Here is a 21,338-nt window from a genome sequence, read left to right on the forward strand (position 1 = left end):
CTGTGTTTAACTTCATAGACCTGAAATAAGTTTTATTATCCTGTGGTAATTACCATAATCTGTTTCTTATCATTGCACACCCTGCATGTGACGGTAGTAATGTGTGAGAAACGGTATGCAGCCCTCGATTGGCCACAGTGAGCTGTCAAACCTTTGTCTATCTAATTTCCGACTCTGTTTGAACGCATCATCCGGAAGTTGTCGCAGACAGGAAGTGAAGTGAATCCAAGAGTTTCCGCATAGAAACGACTGCGGCGCCATGGCAACAGCGCTTCTCTGCGTTCTGTGCGTCGTGTTCTGTGCGACTTCAGCGCAAAACTTCAAACTAAAGTTTAAATCAGCGACAAAACCGGTTCGATTATTTACTGAAGAGGAACTGAGGAGGTACGACGGCAGCGAGGTGAACTTTCATCATATATACAACCTGTCAGTGAGTCTGTGGTTATATACAGTCTGTGGCTACATACAACCTGTGGTTAGATGCAGTCTGTTAGTGAAGCAACAAGTCTGTGGTTATATAAAGTCTGTGGTTATATAAAGTCTGTTAGTGAAGCAACAAGTCTGTGGTTATATACATCTGTGGTAACATACAGTCTGTGGTTATATAATATGCAGTCTGTATACAGTCTGTGGTTATATACATCTGTGGTAACATACAGTCTGTGGTTATATGCAGTCTGTATACAGTCTGTGGTTATATACATCTGTGGTAACATACAGTCTGTGGTTATATACAGTCTGGGGTTATTTACAGTCTGTGGCTGAAGCAGAATCCTTACATACAGTCTGTGGTTATATACAGTCTGGGGTTATTTACAGTCTGTTAGTGAAGCAGAAAGTCTGTGGTTATATACTGTATGTGGTTATATATAGTCTGTGGTAACATACAGTCTGTGATTATATACAGTCTTTGGTTATATACAGTCTGTGGCTGAAGCAGAATCCTTACATACAGTCTGTGGTTATATACAGTCTGTGGTTGTATACAGTCTGTGGTTATATACAGCAGAATCCTGACCTACACACTCTCTCTCTTGCAGGAGGCTCAGCCCGTGTACATGGCCGTGAAAGGAGTCGTTTTCGATGTCACCCGAGGGAAAGGTGAAGAAAAACCAGGATTTAATACTTTTTTTAACTCCTTTATTGTTAATACTTTTTCAGCTTTTAAGCAAATAACAGGAATTTAACTTGTGATTGAGGGTTTTTTACATTGTGATATCAACTCAAGTTAAAAGTTTAAAGTTGTGGCTGCTCGTCATGTGTTTCAGACGTGATTTCCATCCACTGCTGATTCTTTTCCTCTTTCAACTTCTCTCATGAGTTTATTAATATAATCATCTGTATCTGATTCACCACAGAGCTCCAACTGGTGACCCAGCTCTTTGTTGTGTTATTTCTCATCCATCACTAATCAGCTTCATTTGACTCTCATGTGATAACGAGCTCCACCTCCAAAAGACACAACAGTGAATTGTTTGTATTGATTCATCTTCATTAACCCTTGAATAATGTTGTATATTGAATAATGTCGTATATTGCAGAGTTCTATGGTAAAGATGCTCCGTACAACGCGCTGGTGGGAAAGGACTCCACTCGGGCCGTGGCTAAGATGAGCCTGGACCCGGCCGACCTGACATCAGATACTGTGAGTGTCGCCCCTTGTCCCCCCCCCATCCACACACACACACACACCTGTCCTGATTACAGGGTTTCCTCTGTCCCCTGTGGGTGGGACGCACAGACACCTGACACCTGTCCTGGTGCATTGTGGGAAACAATGAGCCCACTGTGTGTAGGGTGTAACGACTCTCACTTAACTTTACAGCACGGCTTCTTGCCTTGCCTTGGAGAAATTAACATATGTGGTCAGAGGGAAAAACACTAAATTCAAGGAAATATGGGAAACCTTCATGCAATTTTTGGAAAGCGACCAAGTGGAAATTAATGAGTGAAACAGAATAAAATAGCAGCACCTAATAGGATGAATATTAATTGTAACTAACTAATATTATGAATAAGAGAACGTTATTTTATCTAGGCTTTTGATTTGATTGATTGGAATTTAATTTTATTTATTTGTATTTGTAAAATGATGTCTTTATTTACTTCGATTTATTCTTATATTTTTAAATATGTATTTTTTTTATTTCTAATTTAAGTTATTTAATTTCTGCCTCTTTTTCTTAACCCTGAGTGTTTGATTGTGGGTTGGGGGTGTTCATAAACATTTGTATGTTTATAAATGTTTGAATGTATGTTTCTTATATGTAAAACTCAATAAATATATTGTTAAAAAAAAAAAAAAAAAAACTTTACAGCACAAACTCATTCTACAGTGGATTATATGGTCAGTAGTTAGTTACCTTCGGACACGGCCATATTTTCCTGTAATTACTTTACAACCTGTAGATCATATGACCCCCGCCCCCCCCTGCTCTTATATCGTTGATTTGAATAACGAGAAACGGCCCCTGAAGCCTCTTCAACGATGAAAAAAGAGGAAGAGATCAATGACTAAAAGTTAAACAGGTGACTTTCTTTCCATCCTCCCGTCCACAGAGCGGCCTCAGTGAGGAGCAGCTCACGTCTCTGGACAGCGTCTTCGAAGGAACGTACAAGAGCAAGTATCCCATCGTGGGCTACACGGCGTCACGCATCCTCAAGGACGACGGGAGTCCGGACGAGGACTTCAAACCAGAGGACCAGCCGCACTTTCAAATCAAGGACGAGTTTTAACCTCATTTCCTGTAGTTAAGTCAGGTAGTCTTATTGTGAAGGGGTTTCTATGGGCTTTTTTAAAACTATTTTCTGTTTACTTCCAAGTGCAATAACTGTAAAGACGAATAAAATACGATTGACATTCTATTGTATACTTATTTACTTGACCTACATGGTTCTTTGTCAGCTGTGAGAGCTTTATTGTACAAGTTATATGATAAACTCCCTAAAAAACATTCCTATGCATATGTTCTTAATATATAAAAGTTATTCAGCTCAAATACAGAGTAAGATGACAGATGTTTAATTTAGTCTCAGCTGTAAATCATGAAATAACTCATTCAAACCAAACGTATCAGAAACATCAACAAACATCACTGTGATTAAAATCTTCCTAAAATGACATAAAAACATCTTTGGGAAATATGTATTTGACGTTTTTTTAGACCTTTTTAGTTTGGTTCTTGTCCTGTCTGCTAACGTGGAGGAGGCGAGAGTCATGAGCTGTACTGCAGCCAGCCACCAGGTGGCGATTGAGACGCTATTACGTCTGTCCCAGTAATAAGGACAAATACATTGAATATATATAAACATAGTATTTGATCTATTTAATTTAAAGACATGACAGAAATGGTCCATGAAGACCACAGGCTCTGGTCTACCTAGCAACAGAGCTACCGCTAACTGTCCTTTTTATTATCAAAAGAGATTAATCACTAGTTGTATCATATACCATAAATTATATCTAGAGACTTGTTGCTATTCAGAATTGTTTCTGATTATTTTCCTGACTTTCTGTTTTCACTTATATATATAAGGATAATAATGTAATTAACAGCAGTGAATCTGCCGCTCTGTGAATGTTGACACGATCACAATCGAATCCATTTGTTTAAAATGTTCGTGCCTTTATCAATAAAGTCTAAAAACCTCAAACTTCTCCAGAGTTTGTCTCAGTTGGAATTTCCACAGAAACGCTGTTATCTCTCTACGCCTCGCTGCTGTCATCTCCACACAGGCAACATAAATAGTGCGTCCGGGCCTATATAGCGTAGCGTGCTCCGATCAAAGGTCACCGGAGCGGAGATAGTCCGTCGCCTCCGGGGTTGAAGCGTCTTGCTCTGCCGGGTTTGCTCACTCTGGAGGTAAAGCTGTCAGGTAGTGTGTGATAGTCACCAAGTGGAAACCTCCCACGTTAGCAGAGATCTGCGTACGCACGGGTTCAAAGGACACACGCCCTGCCCTTGAGTCTGCCCGTGAGAGCGCCGCGCCGCTCTTTATCAGGTGAGGGTTCTGCTGGGAGTCGGCCACTGCAGCCTCGGTCCACCTGGGAAACACTTTCTTCTGCTGGAGCTCTTCCCCCAACCACAGCCACGATGCCCAAAACAGTAAGACCTTCAAACCTTTTACCCATTCTGAATGATCACATGTGGCTGAGACGTCTCTCCGGCCCAAGTTGGAGAAGCAGGTGGTGGGTTTAGGGAGTGAAGTCTCTTAAATGTGGGAGTTAATGCTGAAATACATCTGGAGAGAAATCACTAGGCCTAAATCAGATGTGTTTTTTAAAGCTTTAGTCTCTTGTTAAACATCTTTTTGTTTTTACCTTTGAGTTTCCAAGTGACACCGACCCTTCTTGGCATTTACTCATTAACCAAAGGTAGAGTTTGACCCATGCTGCTCACATTCCTGGGACAAGAAATGCTCCGACAAAGCTTCTCCTTTGCTGAAACTGGCCTGTGTGCTGTTTGTGTGATCATGTGAATCTGAACAATAATCCAGCCCATTAACTTTGCTGACCCTGTAAATCAAGTAAATGCCAGAACTGACGTTTCCTCAACATCTCATGACTGTGTTGTTTAACCGCTTCTCTCTCTCCCTGGATTCCTACAAGTTTGGGCAGCGTTAATCAATTTTCCATCCATGAACTCAAAGAGAAGCTTGTGTTTCTGAGTCCTGAACGCCCTCAGAGAGAGTTACTTAATAGATGACAGCATCCAACTGCTGGAAAACTGATAAGAAAGTCCACAGTTTGTGTTACGACTGCAACTCAGCGCTTATATTGACACTCCAAGGAGAAGGGCTCGGTGGGGAGGTCATGCTGACGTCTGACTTTGAACCAAACTGAAATCCAACGGAATTATGAGTCATGGTAGTCAAGTAGTGCTTTCGTTTTTTTCTGCCAAATGCTGTTGAGTCGCATTTTGGCATAAATATTAACAATTAACAGTAAAGCAACACGATTGTAGGAACCCACACAAATACAATCCACATAAAACAAACGTACTTAATGGTTGTAATGGATTACTTGCTTTCAGCTGAGGTTTCATAAATGTTATGTTCCAGTTTTTTTGTTGCCCAAGTTTCAGCGAGTTTATCTTTATTACACCCGGGGCGTGCTCCAGTTCATAAAATGATTGTGTAACCGCTGCGTGCCCGGTCTTGCCTGCAGAGCCTGGGTCAAGCAGTTGTCGTGTTCCTTTTCATTTCTTTTTGTTTAAAAAATTGAGATGAATTCCTTTTTCATCGCCTGGGAAATTATTCCTGGAGACTCAAGGAAAGTCAGATTTAAGTGCCGAGCGTTTAAATGCTCTTGTGATAAGCGGCCGATCTCCGGGAGGTGACGTCTGACGGCAACTTGGCAAGCGTCGAGTATTTAGATTTTTTTTTTTAATCTGCCTATGAGCAACCTTGTAGCACCTCACAAGGGCAGTCCAAAGTCTGATGAGATAGTGAGCAATTATGGTTTATGAACAATCCACTTCACAGCTCCACATTAAAGGCCTGGTTCACACCAGCGACTGAACGGATCATTTGTGTCTTTTTACCATCGAATAAGTTTTATTTTTTTATAATGTAATCACTAAAAAGTACCATATTCCTCAGTTCAACTAAAGGTTCACTCGAAGCACGACTCTGAGAAATGTAAGATTGACGGATTCATATCTATGTTTATAAAAGTGAGTGACTGAAGGGACACAGGGAACCTCGGTTGTCTCGTGACTAAAAGATCTTTTTTCATTGCAGGTCAACGTTCGCGTCACCTCGATGGACGCGGAGCTGGAGTTCTCCTTCCACCCCAACACCACAGGGAAGCAGCTCTTTGACCAGGTCTGTGTGGAACAGTGAAGCACAACACACTGATTGGTTTGAATCGTGGTTCAGTCTCAACTGGAGCTGTGGGAATCCTAGGGTCATGAAAACGAAGCTGCATCTGATAAAGTTTTTCTTGTTGTAGAACTAGAAAATTGACTGTATATGCAGTATTTGGTTGAAATAAATCAAGATTCTGATGCTGAGCTATTTAATCCTTAATTTAAAAAGTAAGATGATGATATACTTTTAAAGTCAGAGCTATGTGTCAAATCTTTGATTTATTAGCATTTCAGTTTTGTCTTTTTTTTGTTATTCCTGGAAGAAATCGGGATGTTTTGTCAAACCATCCTTGGATCTGTAAATATAATAGTCAATGAAGATCCCATAAGAACTTAACTTTTTCTATTTTTTAAATTGACAAATTATCCCACTTGGTCTGTAATAGTTCCAGACAGTTGAATTTAAAAGGGCTTCTCACTTACATGTTTTTTTTTAGTAAAAATACCAAATTAAAAAAGAACACTTCATTCATTTATTCTGTTTATTTTGGTCCACATATTTAATTTCCACAACAAATTTGGTACAAAACAATGAATCAATAGATGGAAAATAAAACCTTAATAGAGCAGAAGGAAGCTTCTCGGTAGGATCCTGTTTTAACTTGTCTGTCTTCTTCTTCTGTGTGTGTTTGCTGCAGGTTTCCAGAACCATCGGACTCCGAGAGGTTTGGTACTTCGGGCTTCAGTTCACCGACATCAGAGGTCTCACCACATGGCTGAACTTTGAGAAGAAGGTGAGTTTTGAGATTCTGAACGAGTGAAAGACATCAGGTTCGGTCCCTGTTCTGTTCACCTGGACACTTCTTCCACTCTTCACGACTTTACTCCTTATTTATTCATTATTTACTAAGTTTATCTTCTTATATTAATCATCAAGACTGTTATTGTGTCTCTCTAAAAAAAAACATCAGGTCACAGCTGCAGGACCAAGAACATCTCCCTAGTTCTGACTAACTAACTCACAGAAGACTCTCTATTCTTCTCCAATTCTCATCGCTCCACTTTGCTCTCCTCTCCTCTCCTGTTGTTTTATTCTACCCTTCCATTGAATCTTCTCCGTGCTGTGCTCAGGTGATGGGCCAGGATGTGAAGAAGGAGACGCCCCTGCAGTTCAAACTGAGGGCCAAGTTCTACCCAGAGGACGTGACCGAGGAGCTGATCCAGGACGTCACCAGGAGGCTCTTCTTCCTGCAGGTGAAGGAGGACCTTCTGTCGGAGGAGATCTACTGCCCTCCGGAGTCCGCCGTGCTGCTCGCCTCTTACGCCGTCCAGGCCAAGTACGGAGAGTACCAAAAGGCAGTGCACCCCCCGACTTACCTGGCCTCGGAGCGCCTGCTGTCCAATAAGTGAGTGGGACTTGGTGGGAGGAGGTGAAACTTCAGTTGTGGGACGGTGATGAGTTTCCACAAGGTCCAGTGTATGTGCAGCAGATTGACAATAAAAAGTAGAAAGACAAAAACAAAGCCAACATGCAACAGCAATGTTTGATGCTGAAAACCCAAATGTGAAATTTGTCGTAAATATACTAATTAATATCCTAAAACATCTTAACCTCACACATGTACAAAGAAGGAGAGAATAAAATAACATATTAAAACCCTTAAATCCTGCACAGAAACTTTCTAAAACTATTGAAGATTAATTGAAATTATTGATATTTTACTGAATTCAAATCATCTCAGCTACACAAGCTAAATCCTCTAGATCCAGATTTTTATTTAGATCTGTACTAGATTCCACACACTCATATTCTTCATCAAATTCCTTCAAACATTTTCTGGGAAAAGTTCTTTCTCTGAATCCTTTTCTTCAGGAGATCATGCAGCTCAACAAAAGTCCCTGAACGACTTGGTTTTCAACACGTGTTTTTGTTCCTACACTCACAGTAGCCAAGAAAAAGATGTAGCAGAATGGGAGGATGCAGCATGTGTTCGATTCCGCTCTGTACGTAGACACACAGACTGTTTACGTTCCGCTTGTGTCTCCCCTCAGAATGCTGAAGCAACACAAGCTGTCCAAGGAGCAGTGGCAGGACAGAATCCAGAACTGGCACCAGGAGCACGGCTCCATGCTGAAGTAAGTGACGAGCACTTTACTGTCACAGCAAAACAATAACATAAATTATAAGACAATTTCTATTCAAGAAGTTTGTATATCTGCGTGTGATGTAACATATTTTCTGCGTGTGCGTCTCACGCGAACAGGGAAGAGGCCATGATCGAGTATCTGAAGATCACTCAGGACCTGGAGATGTACGGCGTCAACTACTTTGACATCAAGAACAAGAAAACCACCGAGCTGTGGTTGGGAGTCGACGCTCTAGGACTCAACATCTACGAAAAGGCGGACAGGTTGGTCACTAAACCAATTAGTCTTTCTGAACGTCTCTCCCGACACGCAGGAGCGTTTTCAGGGGACATACCAGATCGTGGAATTCAAGGGGGCTGCTCTGGATCAGCTGTTCTCAGGGGCCCCCTGGAACCTGCTTGCTTTGCCGACCTATGTGTATTTCATTGACTCGATGACACACTAACCCTCACCCTAAACAGGAGGGCACCGCTCGAGCAGTCGCTGACCTCCACTACCTTCTCTCTCGGTCGCTCAGGTTTTAAATAGAACATCTGACCACATGGCTGTTGTTGTTGAGAGGCCATCGACCTCCAGTTATTCTACGGATCCAATGTTTTCTGTCTCAGAAGCTGCAGGATGTGCCTGATCACTTCTCTTCTTCATCCTCCTCCAGGCTGACTCCAAAGATCGGATTCCCCTGGAGTGAAATTAGAAACATTTCTTTCAATGATAAGAAATTTGTCATCAAGCCCATTGACAAAAAAGCCCCTGTAAGTATTTATACATATATAAGTATATATACCCTCAGCACATCTCGCAGAATTAATATTGTGCAGGTTATAGAAGAAAACATCTTATTAGACAAATTAAATTCAATTAAAGTTGTTGTTTGCGGTTTTTAAGAATCAATGTGATACAACATCTGTACAGAGACAAAACAAACGTTGACACATTTATGATGATTCCAAAGACACACACCACTCAAACAAAACCTGAATATTACATAAGCTTACTCACATACTGCAGGGTACTTTGACTCATCCTATTTACGTGTATTTTTATATATTGTCTTTCTTCCATAGTTTGTTTCAATGTTTTTTATGTCCTGAAAAAAACACATAAAATCCCTGTGTTGTTAAAGCAAATTATTGTTTCCAAACCCTTCTTCAAATTTGTTGTCAATGCTGAGCGTAAATATTACATTTCAAACACGGCAATCGCTCCAAAAATATAACCACGACTACGCAAACCTTAATTAAAGCCTAAGCATCCTGCTGATTTTTGTATGATACGAAACCAAACTGTCCCTGAAATTTTGTTTTCTTTATTACTCTTTGTCCTTGTCAGGATTTTATATTCTACGCTCCGCGGCTGCAAGTCAACAAACGCATCCTCCAGCTGTGCATGGGCAACCACGAGCTGTACATGCGCCGCCGCAAGGCCGACAGCATCGAGGTCCAGCAGATGAAGGCTCAGGCCAAAGAGGAGCGGATGCACAAGAAGATGGAGAGGTCAGTGAAGGGTCATGGAGTTAAAAAGGGGGAAACGACACAGACGTTAAGATTTGATCTGGGGACACGACGGAGATTTACAATCTGTCTTCTTTTTTTGTGTGTGTGTTTTTTCAGGGATCAGCTGGAGAGCGAGAAGAAGAAGAGGGAGGCCATCGAGAAAGAGAAGAGGGAGATGGAGAGAGAGAAGGAGGATCTGATGAAGAAGCTCTACGAGTTTGAGGAGACGACCAAGAGAGCAGAGATCGGTGAGACACTTTACACAACAAACTGTTACTGAGGCCTGTGCTCTGGTTGCTGTGTATCACAGATTCTAAAGTTACATGGTCCAGCAAAACACAATCAATATGTCTGAATTTAAACGTTAATTTGAGAGAAAAGGACCAAAATCGTATAAAGATTAAGAAAGTGATTAACAGAGTTTTTTGGATTTTGCATAATCCTGCTGACAAACAAACAAATGGTGTTTTTGTTTCGTTTTTACTTTTTTCATGAATCAATCAAGTGTTATTTGTATAGCCTGTTTTCAAAATCACAATTTGCCTCATAGGATTTAACAATCTGTACAAGGTGCAACTTCCTTTCTCCTAAATCCTCGACTAGAGTAAAAAAACTAATTTTAAACAAGGAAAAAACACCTCAGAGAGTCAGAATAACTCCATATTTATTACTCAAATGAAACAACTATTAACTTGAAGGGTCACAAGTTCATTTTATGGATCCACAAGCCCGAAAAAACTGGTAACTCTCCCTTAAGTTAAGCAAATGTGTTATTTCACAGGCGTAAAATCATCAGTCATTCCTCAGCCTGTACTTTAACACCACGCAGTACTTGACAAACACCTCCCTGTGTTTCGCTGACTTTGTCGCGCAGAGCTTCAGGAGCAGCTGGACCGGGGCGTGAGGCTGGAGGAGGAGAGGAGGAAGGTGGAGCAGGAGGCGGCGCGGCTGGAGACCGAGAGGATGGAGGCCATAATAGCCAAGGAGGAGCTGGTCAGGCAAGCCGAGGACCAGATAAAGAGCCAGGAGCAGCTGGTGAGTGCACAGAGCACAGAGCACGCAAATCCTTCACGTGAGAAAAAAAGCAAAGTGGCACAAAACCACTCATCACAATCAAAGCTCCCACATCCAGGATAAACACTCATTGAGAGTCTGAACTAATGCCTCCTTCAGTTTGGGTGATTTTCCTGCTTCACTGGGATTAAAGCAGTCATGAGAAAACGATCTAAAACTCTTTCTCACACTGAAACTCTCTGAGGTAAATCCACCGGTAAAAGGGCCACATTTATTTATTCACATTACAGTTCAACTAATATTAAATAATTCAAGTTGTTCGATCTCCCCTCTGTTTTTTGTTCATTTGCTCATAAAGATAATTAAGGTTGGCGAGTTGAACAGGTAACTTCTCTTGGGTTGATTTTGTTGTTGTTGTTGACTCGGTTTGTGCCCCCCCACCCCCCTCATCCCCCCTTAGTCTGCAGAGCTGGCTGAGTACGGAGCCAAGATCTTTCTGCTGGAGGAGGCCAAGAGAGTCAAGGAGGAAGAGGCTGACTCATGGCACAACAAGGTGAGCCGGCAACACGCCATCGCAAAGGATGCACCGGCTCCTCAGAGTCACCGGGATTCAAACGTTTCCTCATCAACGCCTTTTCCTCCTATTTTCCTCTGGGCTGTCGTCAAGACTATAGAGCAACCATTGTTGAGCACATATCTCCGCCGAGATTAAATTTACGAGAATTTCATCGGTTGAATAGTAATAAAATAACTAATCCAGACAAATACATAAGCTCTTATCTAGGAGGTAATAAATGGTTTAAAATACACTTTAATGTAATAAAGTTCTATTGTAGTAAAAATGTAATGTAGTACAAAGTTACTAGAGGTTTCAACTCCTCCCACGGCCACCAGCAGGAGAATGGTGTATAAATAGATAAAAAGGTATGTAGGAAAACACGTCTGATATAAATAGATATATATATATTACAAAATATTATTATACTTTAAAATACACATTTATCATCATCATTATTCGTATTAGTAGTAGTATTAGTAATACTTTATATAATTTGATTCAAAGCCTGAGCTGGAATCCACATATATATATTTTTTCGATCTGGAATTTGTATCTTTTGAATTTTTCTCCCAATTAGAATTGATCTTTTATTACAAACTGTTTCATATGGTTTAATTTGTCATGGTCCTGTTGATCACCGAGCACTGTCCCTGTCGAACCTCCTGCCAGGTCATGGAGGTGGAGGAGAATCTGCTGAAGACAAGAGAAGAGCTGACCCTGGCAATGAGTGCAGCTCCTGTACCCGCTCCTCCTGGCACCCCTCCTCGTGCAGCCGCTTCTCCTGTTCCCACTCCTCCTGCTTCCTCCTCCTCCTCCTCCTCCTCGGACAGCGAGAGCGAACACGAGAACAGCGAGGACAACAGCACCTACAGCGCCGAGCTGCCGACGCAGGGCATGGAGGACCACCCTGAGGAGGAGGAGCGGCTCACCGAGGCCGAGAAGAACGAACGCCTGAAGAAAAAACTCTTGGTGAGTCCAGGGTCCGAGGATACGGCCACTTTACTGATTCCAATGATTCAGACAGTGGATGATGTGTTACATCTAAAATGTGACTTTAAAACCAACCTGATCTTAAAAGTTTAAAGGTCATACAACGACATTCGCTCCCAATAGATGTAACACTTGCACCTCAGACCAAAACAAATGCTCCGTAGGCCACACACAACCTTGACCCTAACACATAATTAATTATAAGTAAATTAGTTTTAAATCAATCAATCAAGCAATCAAATTTTATTTGTATAGCCCATATTCACAATTTGTCTCATAGGGCTTTAACATGGTGTGACATCCTCTGTCCTTAACCCTCAACAAGAGTAAGGAAAAGCTAAAAACCCTTTTAACAAGGTAAAAAGAACGTAGAAGCCTCAGAGAGACACATGTGATGGATCCCTCTCCCAGGACAGACAGAAGTGCAATAGATGTCAATGTAGATCATGATCCACCATCAAATTAAGTTATTAAGTTACTTGTGTAACTTAAGGTACATAGTAACTTCTGTAACTGAAGATAACTGCTGTGCAGATGATAAAACAAATCCTTTCTGTGTCTGAACCAACGTCTGAGACCCTTTGGAAGGTGAAGTTCATTCCGGGTCATTCAGTGAAACCACCAAGTGGCTGACAAGTATTTAAAGTGAATAACAATACTGAAAAGTTCTGCTTATATAAGTAAAATTGTCTCCTTCTTCCCCAGGCCCTGAGCTCGGAGCTGGCGGATGCCCGGGAGGATAACACGAAGACCCCGAACGACCTGCTCCACGCCGAGAACGTCCGGGCCGGCCGGGACAAGTACAAGACCCTGCGTCAGATCCGCATGGGCAACACCAAGCAGAGGATTGATGAGTTCGAGTGCTTGTAGGAAAACCTCAGAGACCCGAAGATCTCTCTCAAATACCTCAAACACCTCCCTGCCATTCCACCATCTTATAATCCAAAGTGCGAAGTAATCATCTGCTCTTAAAGACCCAGAGAAAGCATGAAGATGATATTTGTCATAAACCTCCTGGAGCTTTATCAGTTTAACGTTTGCTTGAAAGCACTTTCTTCTTTCTTTGTCGCCCTCAAACATCTCCAGTGTGCAGTTCAGTCCGTATTGCTCGACGACTTTGTGTTCATCTTTAAAAAAAATAACATAAAGCTAGCGTTATTGCAATTTGGCTCTGCAGTTTTGTTATCAATTAAATGTAATTATGTGTTGTTAATGTCTTGTATTGCAACCACTGCCTTAAATGATCACTTCATTATCAACTGATTTTTATTAATCGATTCATCTATAACAGGGGTATCCAAACTTTTTATCCCGAGGGCCACATACAGAAAAAAATACGAAGGTCTGGGCCACTCACGCCGCCACGCCCCCCTGCTCTGGAGCGGACTGTTGACCATCGCGTCGCTCAGGGCGGGGGGGGCGTAACGGTGTTAACTGAGAAGTACAATACAGTGGGCCATAGTCCATTACATTACATTTAGCTGACGCTTTTATCCAAAGCTACTTATAATAAGTGCATTCAAGGGTACCCGAGGGTACAAACCCAGAACAACAAGAATCAAGAAAGTACAATTTCTTCAAAAATAGAGCAGAACTACAATAAGTGTGCTATAAGGAAGTACCATTTAAGTGCTACTAAATTGTTAGTTTAAAAAAAAAAAAAAAAAAAATTAAGGCGGGCCAATTTAAAATGGATGGCGGGCCGCAGATGGCCCGCGGGCCGTAGTTTGGACACCCCTGATCTATAAAATGCCAGAAAACTTCGGGGTCATGTTTTAAAACTGAAAGAGAATTTTAAAGCTGAAACCAGAGGAAGTTTAGCATTTTAATAAATTACTTATTAATCCATTATCTAAGTTGTTGATGAGTCATTTTCTGTTAATCCACTAACAGGTTCATTTATTATGTTTTGGAAACCAGTTTTATTTAATTTGCCTTCTACTTTCCATCCTGTTTAAACATTTCTATTAAAGCCTTTAGTGTTAAAAAGCCTGTTAGTATTTAAAACTAAGAAAAGCCCAAATTGAAGCTGTAGCCTGAGAAATCCTGATTTCTAGTCTTTAGCATGAATAAAGTTCATGCTCATAAAAACTAGTTTTCTTAAAACCGATTTACGTGCAGACTTTCAGGTTTAGAAATGTTTACTGACTCCTCCACCTACAACTGTACCGTAAACACAATGTTGTGTTGTTCTCCTTTAAACAGACACGAGTGTGAACCTTCACTGAGGGACAGTGGTAACTGAGATCATCCTCTTCCACCTTAAATAATAAAAAATTAAAAACCATGCGTTCTCCTTCATTTTCATTGTGATTCTAATTTATTCCCTCGTCAAAGACGTTTATGTTTTCATTTTGTGTCTGCTTGAATGTTTAATTAATTAACTGGTTGGCTGCTTTCTGTCTGGTTGACTGGTTGGTTGACTGTGACTGACTGACTGACTGGTTGGTTGACTGGTTGGTTGGTTGACTAGCTGACTGACTAAATGACTGGTTATTAAGTTGGTTGGTTGGTTGGTAAGTTGGTTGGTTGACTATGTGACTGACTGACTGGTTGGTTGGTTGGTTGGTTGGTTGGTTAGTAAGTTGGTTGGTAAGTTGGTTGGTTGACTATGTGACTGAATGACTGGTTGGTTGGTTGGTTAGTAAGTTGGTTGGTAAATTGGTTGGTTGACTATGTGACTGACTGACTGGTTGGTTGTTAAGTTGGTTGGTTCGTTGACTGACTGAATGACTGGTTGGTAAAGTCGTTGGTTGGTTGGTTGGTTGGTTGGTTGGTTGGTTGACTATGTGACTGACTGGTTGGTTGGTTGGTTGGTTGGTTGGTTGGTTGACTATGTGACTGACTGGTTGGTAAGTTGGATGGTTCGTTGAATATGTGACTGACTGGTTGGTTGGTTGGTTGACTATGTGACTGACTGGTTGGTTGGTTGGTTGGTTGGTTGGTTGTAAGTTGGTGCAGATCCTTTTCTTTGTCTCTTTCTTTATCATTACTTTATTCAGTTCTTTGTCAATTTCTCAGGATTTTTTCTTCTGGATCTTAAAGCATCACGTTCACTCTGATCATGTTTAAGATGACACAGTAATTTAACATTATACATGGTCATGTTTAAAACGACCAGATTATAATATGGATATAATTCCACTGTAAAAAGTGAGAGGAGGAGCCGTTGCTCCTGCGGCCTGTTCACCACTGGAGAAGAAGATGTCCCCTTTTTAAATGTTGACTCACTGGAAGGTGGCTTGTCATTAGGTTGCTAGACAACTTATAAAGCCAGTAGAGCGAGTCTGTTTAAATAGCCACTGGGTAAATATTGTATCTGCGAGAGAGAGCGAGATGGAGAAAAGGAATCATACACACACCACAGTCATATGTCGTTGGGAACCGAACCATGTCTGCACAGAGGAAACACAAAGCTGTTTAATTTGGCCCCGGAGAAGGAAGAGGAGATGTAGGAAGGTGCGCTCCTGGTTTCAGGCTCCTGCTCCTGGAGGATCTGTGGGATTGCCCTGTGTGTGTGTGTGTGTGTGTTAGTTTGTGGGTGTGTGTGTTTGTGTGTTTTCTGCCAGCAGTATCTAAATATATGCTGGTGACAAATAGTCCAAATACAGTAGCAACCCAACTGTGATGTGGGGGTGGCGCTGAGAGAGCGGCTCCATCTCCACAAGTCCCCTGCGTCGGATCCGGAGTGCGTCAGGAGAAGCAGGAGTCTCAGCTGCCACCCGGACCCGGACCCGGACCCGGACCTGGACCTCTCCACCATGAAGAGACAGAACGCCCGGACCCTCGCCCTCATCGTCAGCATCCTCACCTACCTGGTGGTCGGGGCGGCCGTGTTCGAGACCCTGGAGTCGAAGCAGGAGAAGAGTCACAAGCGGCGGCTGGACGCCAGGAGGCACGAGCTGATGCGCAAGTACAACTTGAGCAAAGCGAACTTCGAGGAGCTGGAGCTGGTGGTGCTGCAGCTCAAACCGCACAAGGCGGGGGTCCAGTGGAAGTTCGCCGGCTCCTTCTACTTCGCCATCACTGTGATCACGACGATCGGTGGGTTGACGTCAATGCTTGTGTTCTGTAGTGATGGATGATGACGTAGAGAGACGGGTTGAGGATGTCTGTCGTCATTAATCCACATTAATCTATTAGAGATCAGATGCCGTCTCACGTATTTATTTGCAGTCTTGTACCTTATAATTTACAAGCTAGACAACAGACACATTTAATCAATACATATAATTATTACATTTAACAGTCTTATTCCTATATCAGCTACTATCATTGTAATTATTTGTCGCTGCTGAACAGTATTGTTGGTTAAAATGTTCGTTTTATGTTCTCTCAGAAATATTTATTTATTCCTTTCTTAAATCTAATGTGTCTACAAACTACACATCCATCGTGTATATTAATTCCTACTTCACCTTATTTAGTCTGTATATGACCTTAAAGTAATTCTTATGATATACTCTCATTGTAATTCTTATTAGGTCTTTTTTAAAGCAAAGCACATATACCCTATTGTTTGTCATTTCATTTATCTCATGCATTTTATTGTTAAAACATATTTTTCAATTTCAATGTCAATTTGACCTCCACTCAGAAATATTCACTTTTTATTTAAAAAATGTTGCATAGATGTAAAGTTTTACAAACTACACAGCGGATATATCAAATCAATACGCTTTTCAATTATTACACCACATTACTTTTACCAATGTGCCTTATGTACTCTCATAAAAAATCGATTCTGACACCATAGTCTTGAAGTAGCACAGCCTGTTTGGCATATCACTTGCTTACCTTTCTTTTCCGGGCCACCCTTGACAAATAAATGATAATTATTGTAAGTATTCTAATCTTTTTATCTCAATGAGGCATTTCCTAGTTAAGTGAAGGTTCAACAGATCAATGTCAGGGTTGTTACTTTGGTTAAAAAAGTTACATCAAACAAGGATGAGGTGTAAATTGTGTGTAATTGTATGGAAATGGGAATGAAGGACATTTGAAAAAACATTTGAAGTCACTAAAACCCCAAATTACCAACACAACACGGACCTGGTTCAGTACCAGTTATTACAATAAGGCCTCTTAAGGCTAATTTACACAGAAAGTGACGTCTCTGGTTTATTTCCAGTGTTTACAACGTCCCAGCTGACAACAGTGTGGGAGTCAAATAGGAAAATAGCTGTTGATTCACTATAATAACGTTGAGCTTGCACAGTGGGACTGGTTCTTTCCATCAGTGAGAGGAATCTATTTGGAGTGCGTGTTGGTTTCCTGTGGATTTAAGTCCGGAGCTAACACATTTACTACAGGAGATTGGTGTCATCTCAACGCTAAAGACTTCTGCAATCTTCTCAGACTCAAGATGGTGCTCACAGTGTCTGAGTGTAACAATGCGATGTGCTCTCCCTCAGGTTATGGCCACGCGGCGCCCAGCACCGACTCAGGGAAAGTGTTCTGCATGTTCTACGCCCTCCTGGGGATCCCTCTCACCCTGGTCATGTTCCAGAGCCTGGGCGAGCGCATCAACACGTTTGTCAGGTACCTGCTGCACCAAGCCAAGAAGTGCCTGGGGATGCGTCACACCGAGGTCTCCATGGCCAACATGGTGACCGTGGGCTTCTTCTCCTGCATGAGCACTCTGTGCGTGGGGGCTGTGGCCTTCTCCCACTGTGAGGGATGGAGCTTCCTCCACGCGTACTACTACTGCTTCATCACGCTCACTACCATCGGCTTCGGGGACTACGTGGCGCTGCAGAGGGACGACGCGCTGCAGAACGACCCGCGCTACGTGGCCTTCTGCTTTGTTTACATCCTGATGGGCCTGACGGTGATCGGGGCGTTCCTGAACCTGGTGGTGCTCCGCTTCCTCACCATGAACACTGAGGACGAGCGGAGGGACGCCAAGCAGAAGGCCCTGATGTCCGTCTGCAAGACCCGAGGCGAGGTGGCTCGTCTTATTCCGCTCTCAGCCTCAACGTCCTCCACTCCCGTAGCAAACGACAGCTCAAGGGCTAAAGATCTCAAAGGTGCCTACACCGAGGTGCTTCACTTCCAGACTATATGCTCCTGCCTGTGGTACCGGAGCCAGGAGAAGCTGCAGGGCTCAATACCCACCATGATCCCTCAGGAGCTGACCTTCTCCGATGCCTACTTGCAACAGATCAACAACTGCTCTCCCTACATGGAGTCTGGATCAACCGGCTGCGTCTGCGGTCCACGTCAGTGCACGAGCATAAGCTCCTCCACAGCAGGGCTGCGCTTCTTCTCCCCGTTCAGGGTGTTCAAGAGACGCAGCTCCGTCTAGCCTTTCTCTCCCTGCAGCAGATTTCAGTTTGGCACGATACGTCTTCACTGTCAAGCGGACAACGGATACTTGAACAGTCCTCACAGCAAAGACACGACTGCAAGTAGATGTTGGTGGTGCTATAATCCCAGTAAACCAACAGTAGGAGGCAGAAAAGGGAAAACGCTGTTGACATGCAGCACTGTCAACAGCCAAATCTTAATCAAATATGTGTTTAAGGAAGAGCAGCTGCTGGTGTTTTGACTTCAGGTGTTTCAGGGAAGTGCACAGTGCTTTGAGGAGCCATGTAGGCGTGAACATGTGTGTCACATGAACACATGAACACATGAACACATGAACGTGGTCCAGGACATGTGAAGTGACGTGCTCACGGTTTGTAGGTGAAAGCAGATAAGGAGCTGAAGGAGCAGATTGAGCGAAGGCACAAAAACTAAATATCTGAAACATCTCTCTGCTGGAAATCCCATTTTTATGTTTCTGTTACTGTTCACTCACTTTAGAATACATTTTTAGTAATTTGGGAATACGTCTTGATGCTTTTCTTTATTAACTTCTCCTCACAGTGAAATCCATTCTGACTTTCTAGCCTCATAATTCCTTAAAACTTGATTTAAACAAACCGTGACTGTCCGAACCTTTTCAGAACTGACACACACACTCATAACTTCACATGACTCACACGTGCAGGTGCCTCTGTTATTGTGTCATCGTGTGTCAGTGCTCTCGGCCTGAAACGCTGCAGAATTATGTAACGTCACAAGTGGAAAAGTTTGACTAAATGGTAAAAATGGTAAAACTGCATCAACGGCAAAGACCAGTGATCACAAGTAGACACTCACCAACACTGACGCCTCTTAACATTTATTCAGCAGTGGCAGAAAAAACACAGAAAAGCTCAAATTATCACTTATAGTTAAATATTACATAACATACACAACAGATGTTCTAATATCCAGGTTCCTGTTTGGGTTTTGACTCTTTCTCCTATTATTTCTCCGCTGCTCTTTTCGACCTGAACATCTGCGAAGCTTCACAGAACTCATCCACCATCAAACAGAATCACCTCTGGATCAAACAGAGGATGCAAACTATTTTTAGAAGCCGTCTGCGGTGACAGATGGGAGAGACAGGGGTGTTTTCTGTGTTTGGACGATGGATGAGGAGCCGGTTGTCAGTCGCAGACAAATATGCCACAATAGACCAAGTCTGTGTGACGGACGCAAAAGTTCAAATCCACCCTCAGACACTATTTCTCGTATTTCTGGGACTATTTTAGTGTTCGGCCTGTTTTTTTTCAGTGTAGGCGACAAGATGTGAAGTTTTTTTCTGGCAGCTACAGCAGAAGCTTTCATCCCCAAAGATGTTTGATTGGTTTAAACCCTGCACAGAAAATGGCAGTTTGGGGAAAATCAAATCAGAAATGAGCAATACCTTTTGATTATTTATTAATATATATAATATGTCATATGCCATAAAATGTTAGTGACAAGTATTTTTTTTTATAATATCTGACTCCCTGTTGTGTCAATGAGAAAGCATCATATTTATTTCCCAGTTTTCCTGTTAATTGATGAGCTGATTTATTTATACACATTATCATCCATCAGATAATGAAATAACGAAACAATATTTACACGACTGAGTAGAAGATTTACTCTATCATCAGCAAACATATTCCTAGGACATCTATTTGGACTTATGAAAGGCATGCTGGGAATGTAGGAAATAAGTGCAGATAGAAGAGGTGTTATGAACAAAACAGTATAGAAACACTATGAGTAAAATTCCTGCTTTCAAAATCGTTACTTTAGTAATAATACAGGGAAACAGCAAAATATACTTGAAGTATCAATAATAAAATTATCCAATAATCCTCTGTGTGACGGATTTAATTGTTTGAATATTACAGAAAGTGTTTCATAATTTTTCCCTCCGAAATGATTATTTCACAAAAATGTAAAAGAAAGTGAAAAAAAAGGTTCAATAAACCAACATCAATGAAAACATAGGTAGAGGTAATAAATGGAACATCACAGATTGGTGATTTTCTGAACGTCTGCAGGGGGATTTTCTATTTCCTGTTCATTGTATTTCTCCTGTGGGTTGAGATCCCACCTGCGTGATTCACTGTACGACAACATGATCTCCTTTGTTTTCATGAGGAACTGAGGCCGGCACTTCATGGAACACTTGAGTTGCACACGTGAAAAAGAGGAAAAAATCATGATTGTATCTGTGTAATTTTGATTTGCTTTTAAAAAAACAATGACCCAGAAGACAAGTGTACATTTATACAAGTACTGTATCCTGTTGCACCAACAGGTTTTCCCTGTGTGCTTGGAAAATAAAAACATTTTTAAACGCCGTAATGTTTGAGTACATTGCACAAGAAGGTTCTTCATCACACTTCATCACAGTTTCTAAAATCAACCTGAGCCCAGTGGGAGCCCACCTCTTCCATGCTGGTTATCAACATGTGAAGTCCCTGCTGAATGTATGGAGATGACCGGTCGGTGCAGATGGTTTCCCCTTTGGAATTCTGACTCCATTCCAGTTCCGGACGACCTACAGCCGGTCAGTCACGAGGATACGTACGTGGCGTGTGGCAGGATGTACATTTGTTTACGTGCACCTTCTAGTCGTGGGGTGCAGCCGAGAGAGAAGAGGACAAAACCACAGAAACACTTGACTTCACAGAGGAGATCTTTCCTTAGACTGCCAGAGGTGTGGATTCAGATCAGGCTCTTATTTGCGGGTCCATAAAATCTAAATGATTTTCAATCATTGATGCACTTGGGCTGAAAGGATAGAGAAATTGTGGTTGGTGCACGTCCCCCTAATTAACTCCAGATTGTTTCTTATTGTGTTTTAGTTCAGATTAGTATGTTTTTCAGGCAAATGGACATTTATATAACTACATAATTAACATATAGAGTATTGAATGAATTGTGAATAATGGTGATTAACTCTGCAAGCTTCTCTTTTAAGTTATTTCCTGGAAATCTTTTAGAAAACCT

The 21,338-nt window shown here is 41.9% G+C and overlaps 3 protein-coding genes across 3 annotated transcripts; all 3 read left to right on the forward strand.

Annotated features, from left to right (window-relative positions):
- Window positions 1–227: 227 nt before the first annotated feature.
- On the forward strand, window positions 228–2,863 carry nenf (neudesin neurotrophic factor). Its single transcript, XM_061083087.1, has 4 exons — window positions 228–400; window positions 1,041–1,101; window positions 1,542–1,645; window positions 2,560–2,863. The coding sequence occupies exons 1-4, from the start codon at window positions 260–262 to the stop codon at window positions 2,734–2,736; spliced, it is 483 nt and encodes a 160-aa protein (XP_060939070.1). The 5' UTR covers window positions 228–259; the 3' UTR covers window positions 2,737–2,863.
- Window positions 2,864–3,804: 941 nt separating this feature from the next.
- On the forward strand, window positions 3,805–14,301 carry ezra (ezrin a). Its single transcript, XM_061082395.1, has 13 exons — window positions 3,805–4,106; window positions 5,743–5,826; window positions 6,509–6,604; window positions 6,942–7,216; window positions 7,863–7,946; window positions 8,075–8,221; window positions 8,614–8,710; window positions 9,288–9,451; window positions 9,569–9,699; window positions 10,326–10,486; window positions 10,926–11,018; window positions 11,694–11,993; window positions 12,720–14,301. The coding sequence occupies exons 1-13, from the start codon at window positions 4,095–4,097 to the stop codon at window positions 12,882–12,884; spliced, it is 1,809 nt and encodes a 602-aa protein (XP_060938378.1). The 5' UTR covers window positions 3,805–4,094; the 3' UTR covers window positions 12,885–14,301.
- Window positions 14,302–15,641: 1,340 nt separating this feature from the next.
- On the forward strand, window positions 15,642–20,677 carry kcnk3b (potassium channel, subfamily K, member 3b). The gene is given in 3 exon segments (XM_061083153.1): window positions 15,642–15,714; window positions 15,717–16,058; window positions 17,429–20,677. Coding segments are annotated over 3 exon segments (1,308 nt in total). The 3' UTR covers window positions 18,322–20,677.
- Window positions 20,678–21,338: the final 661 nt, after the last annotated feature.

The sequence above is a fragment of the Limanda limanda genome, chromosome 12 (genome assembly GCF_963576545.1).
Source record: "Limanda limanda chromosome 12, fLimLim1.1, whole genome shotgun sequence".
Lineage (NCBI taxonomy): Eukaryota > Metazoa > Chordata > Actinopteri > Pleuronectiformes > Pleuronectidae > Limanda > Limanda limanda.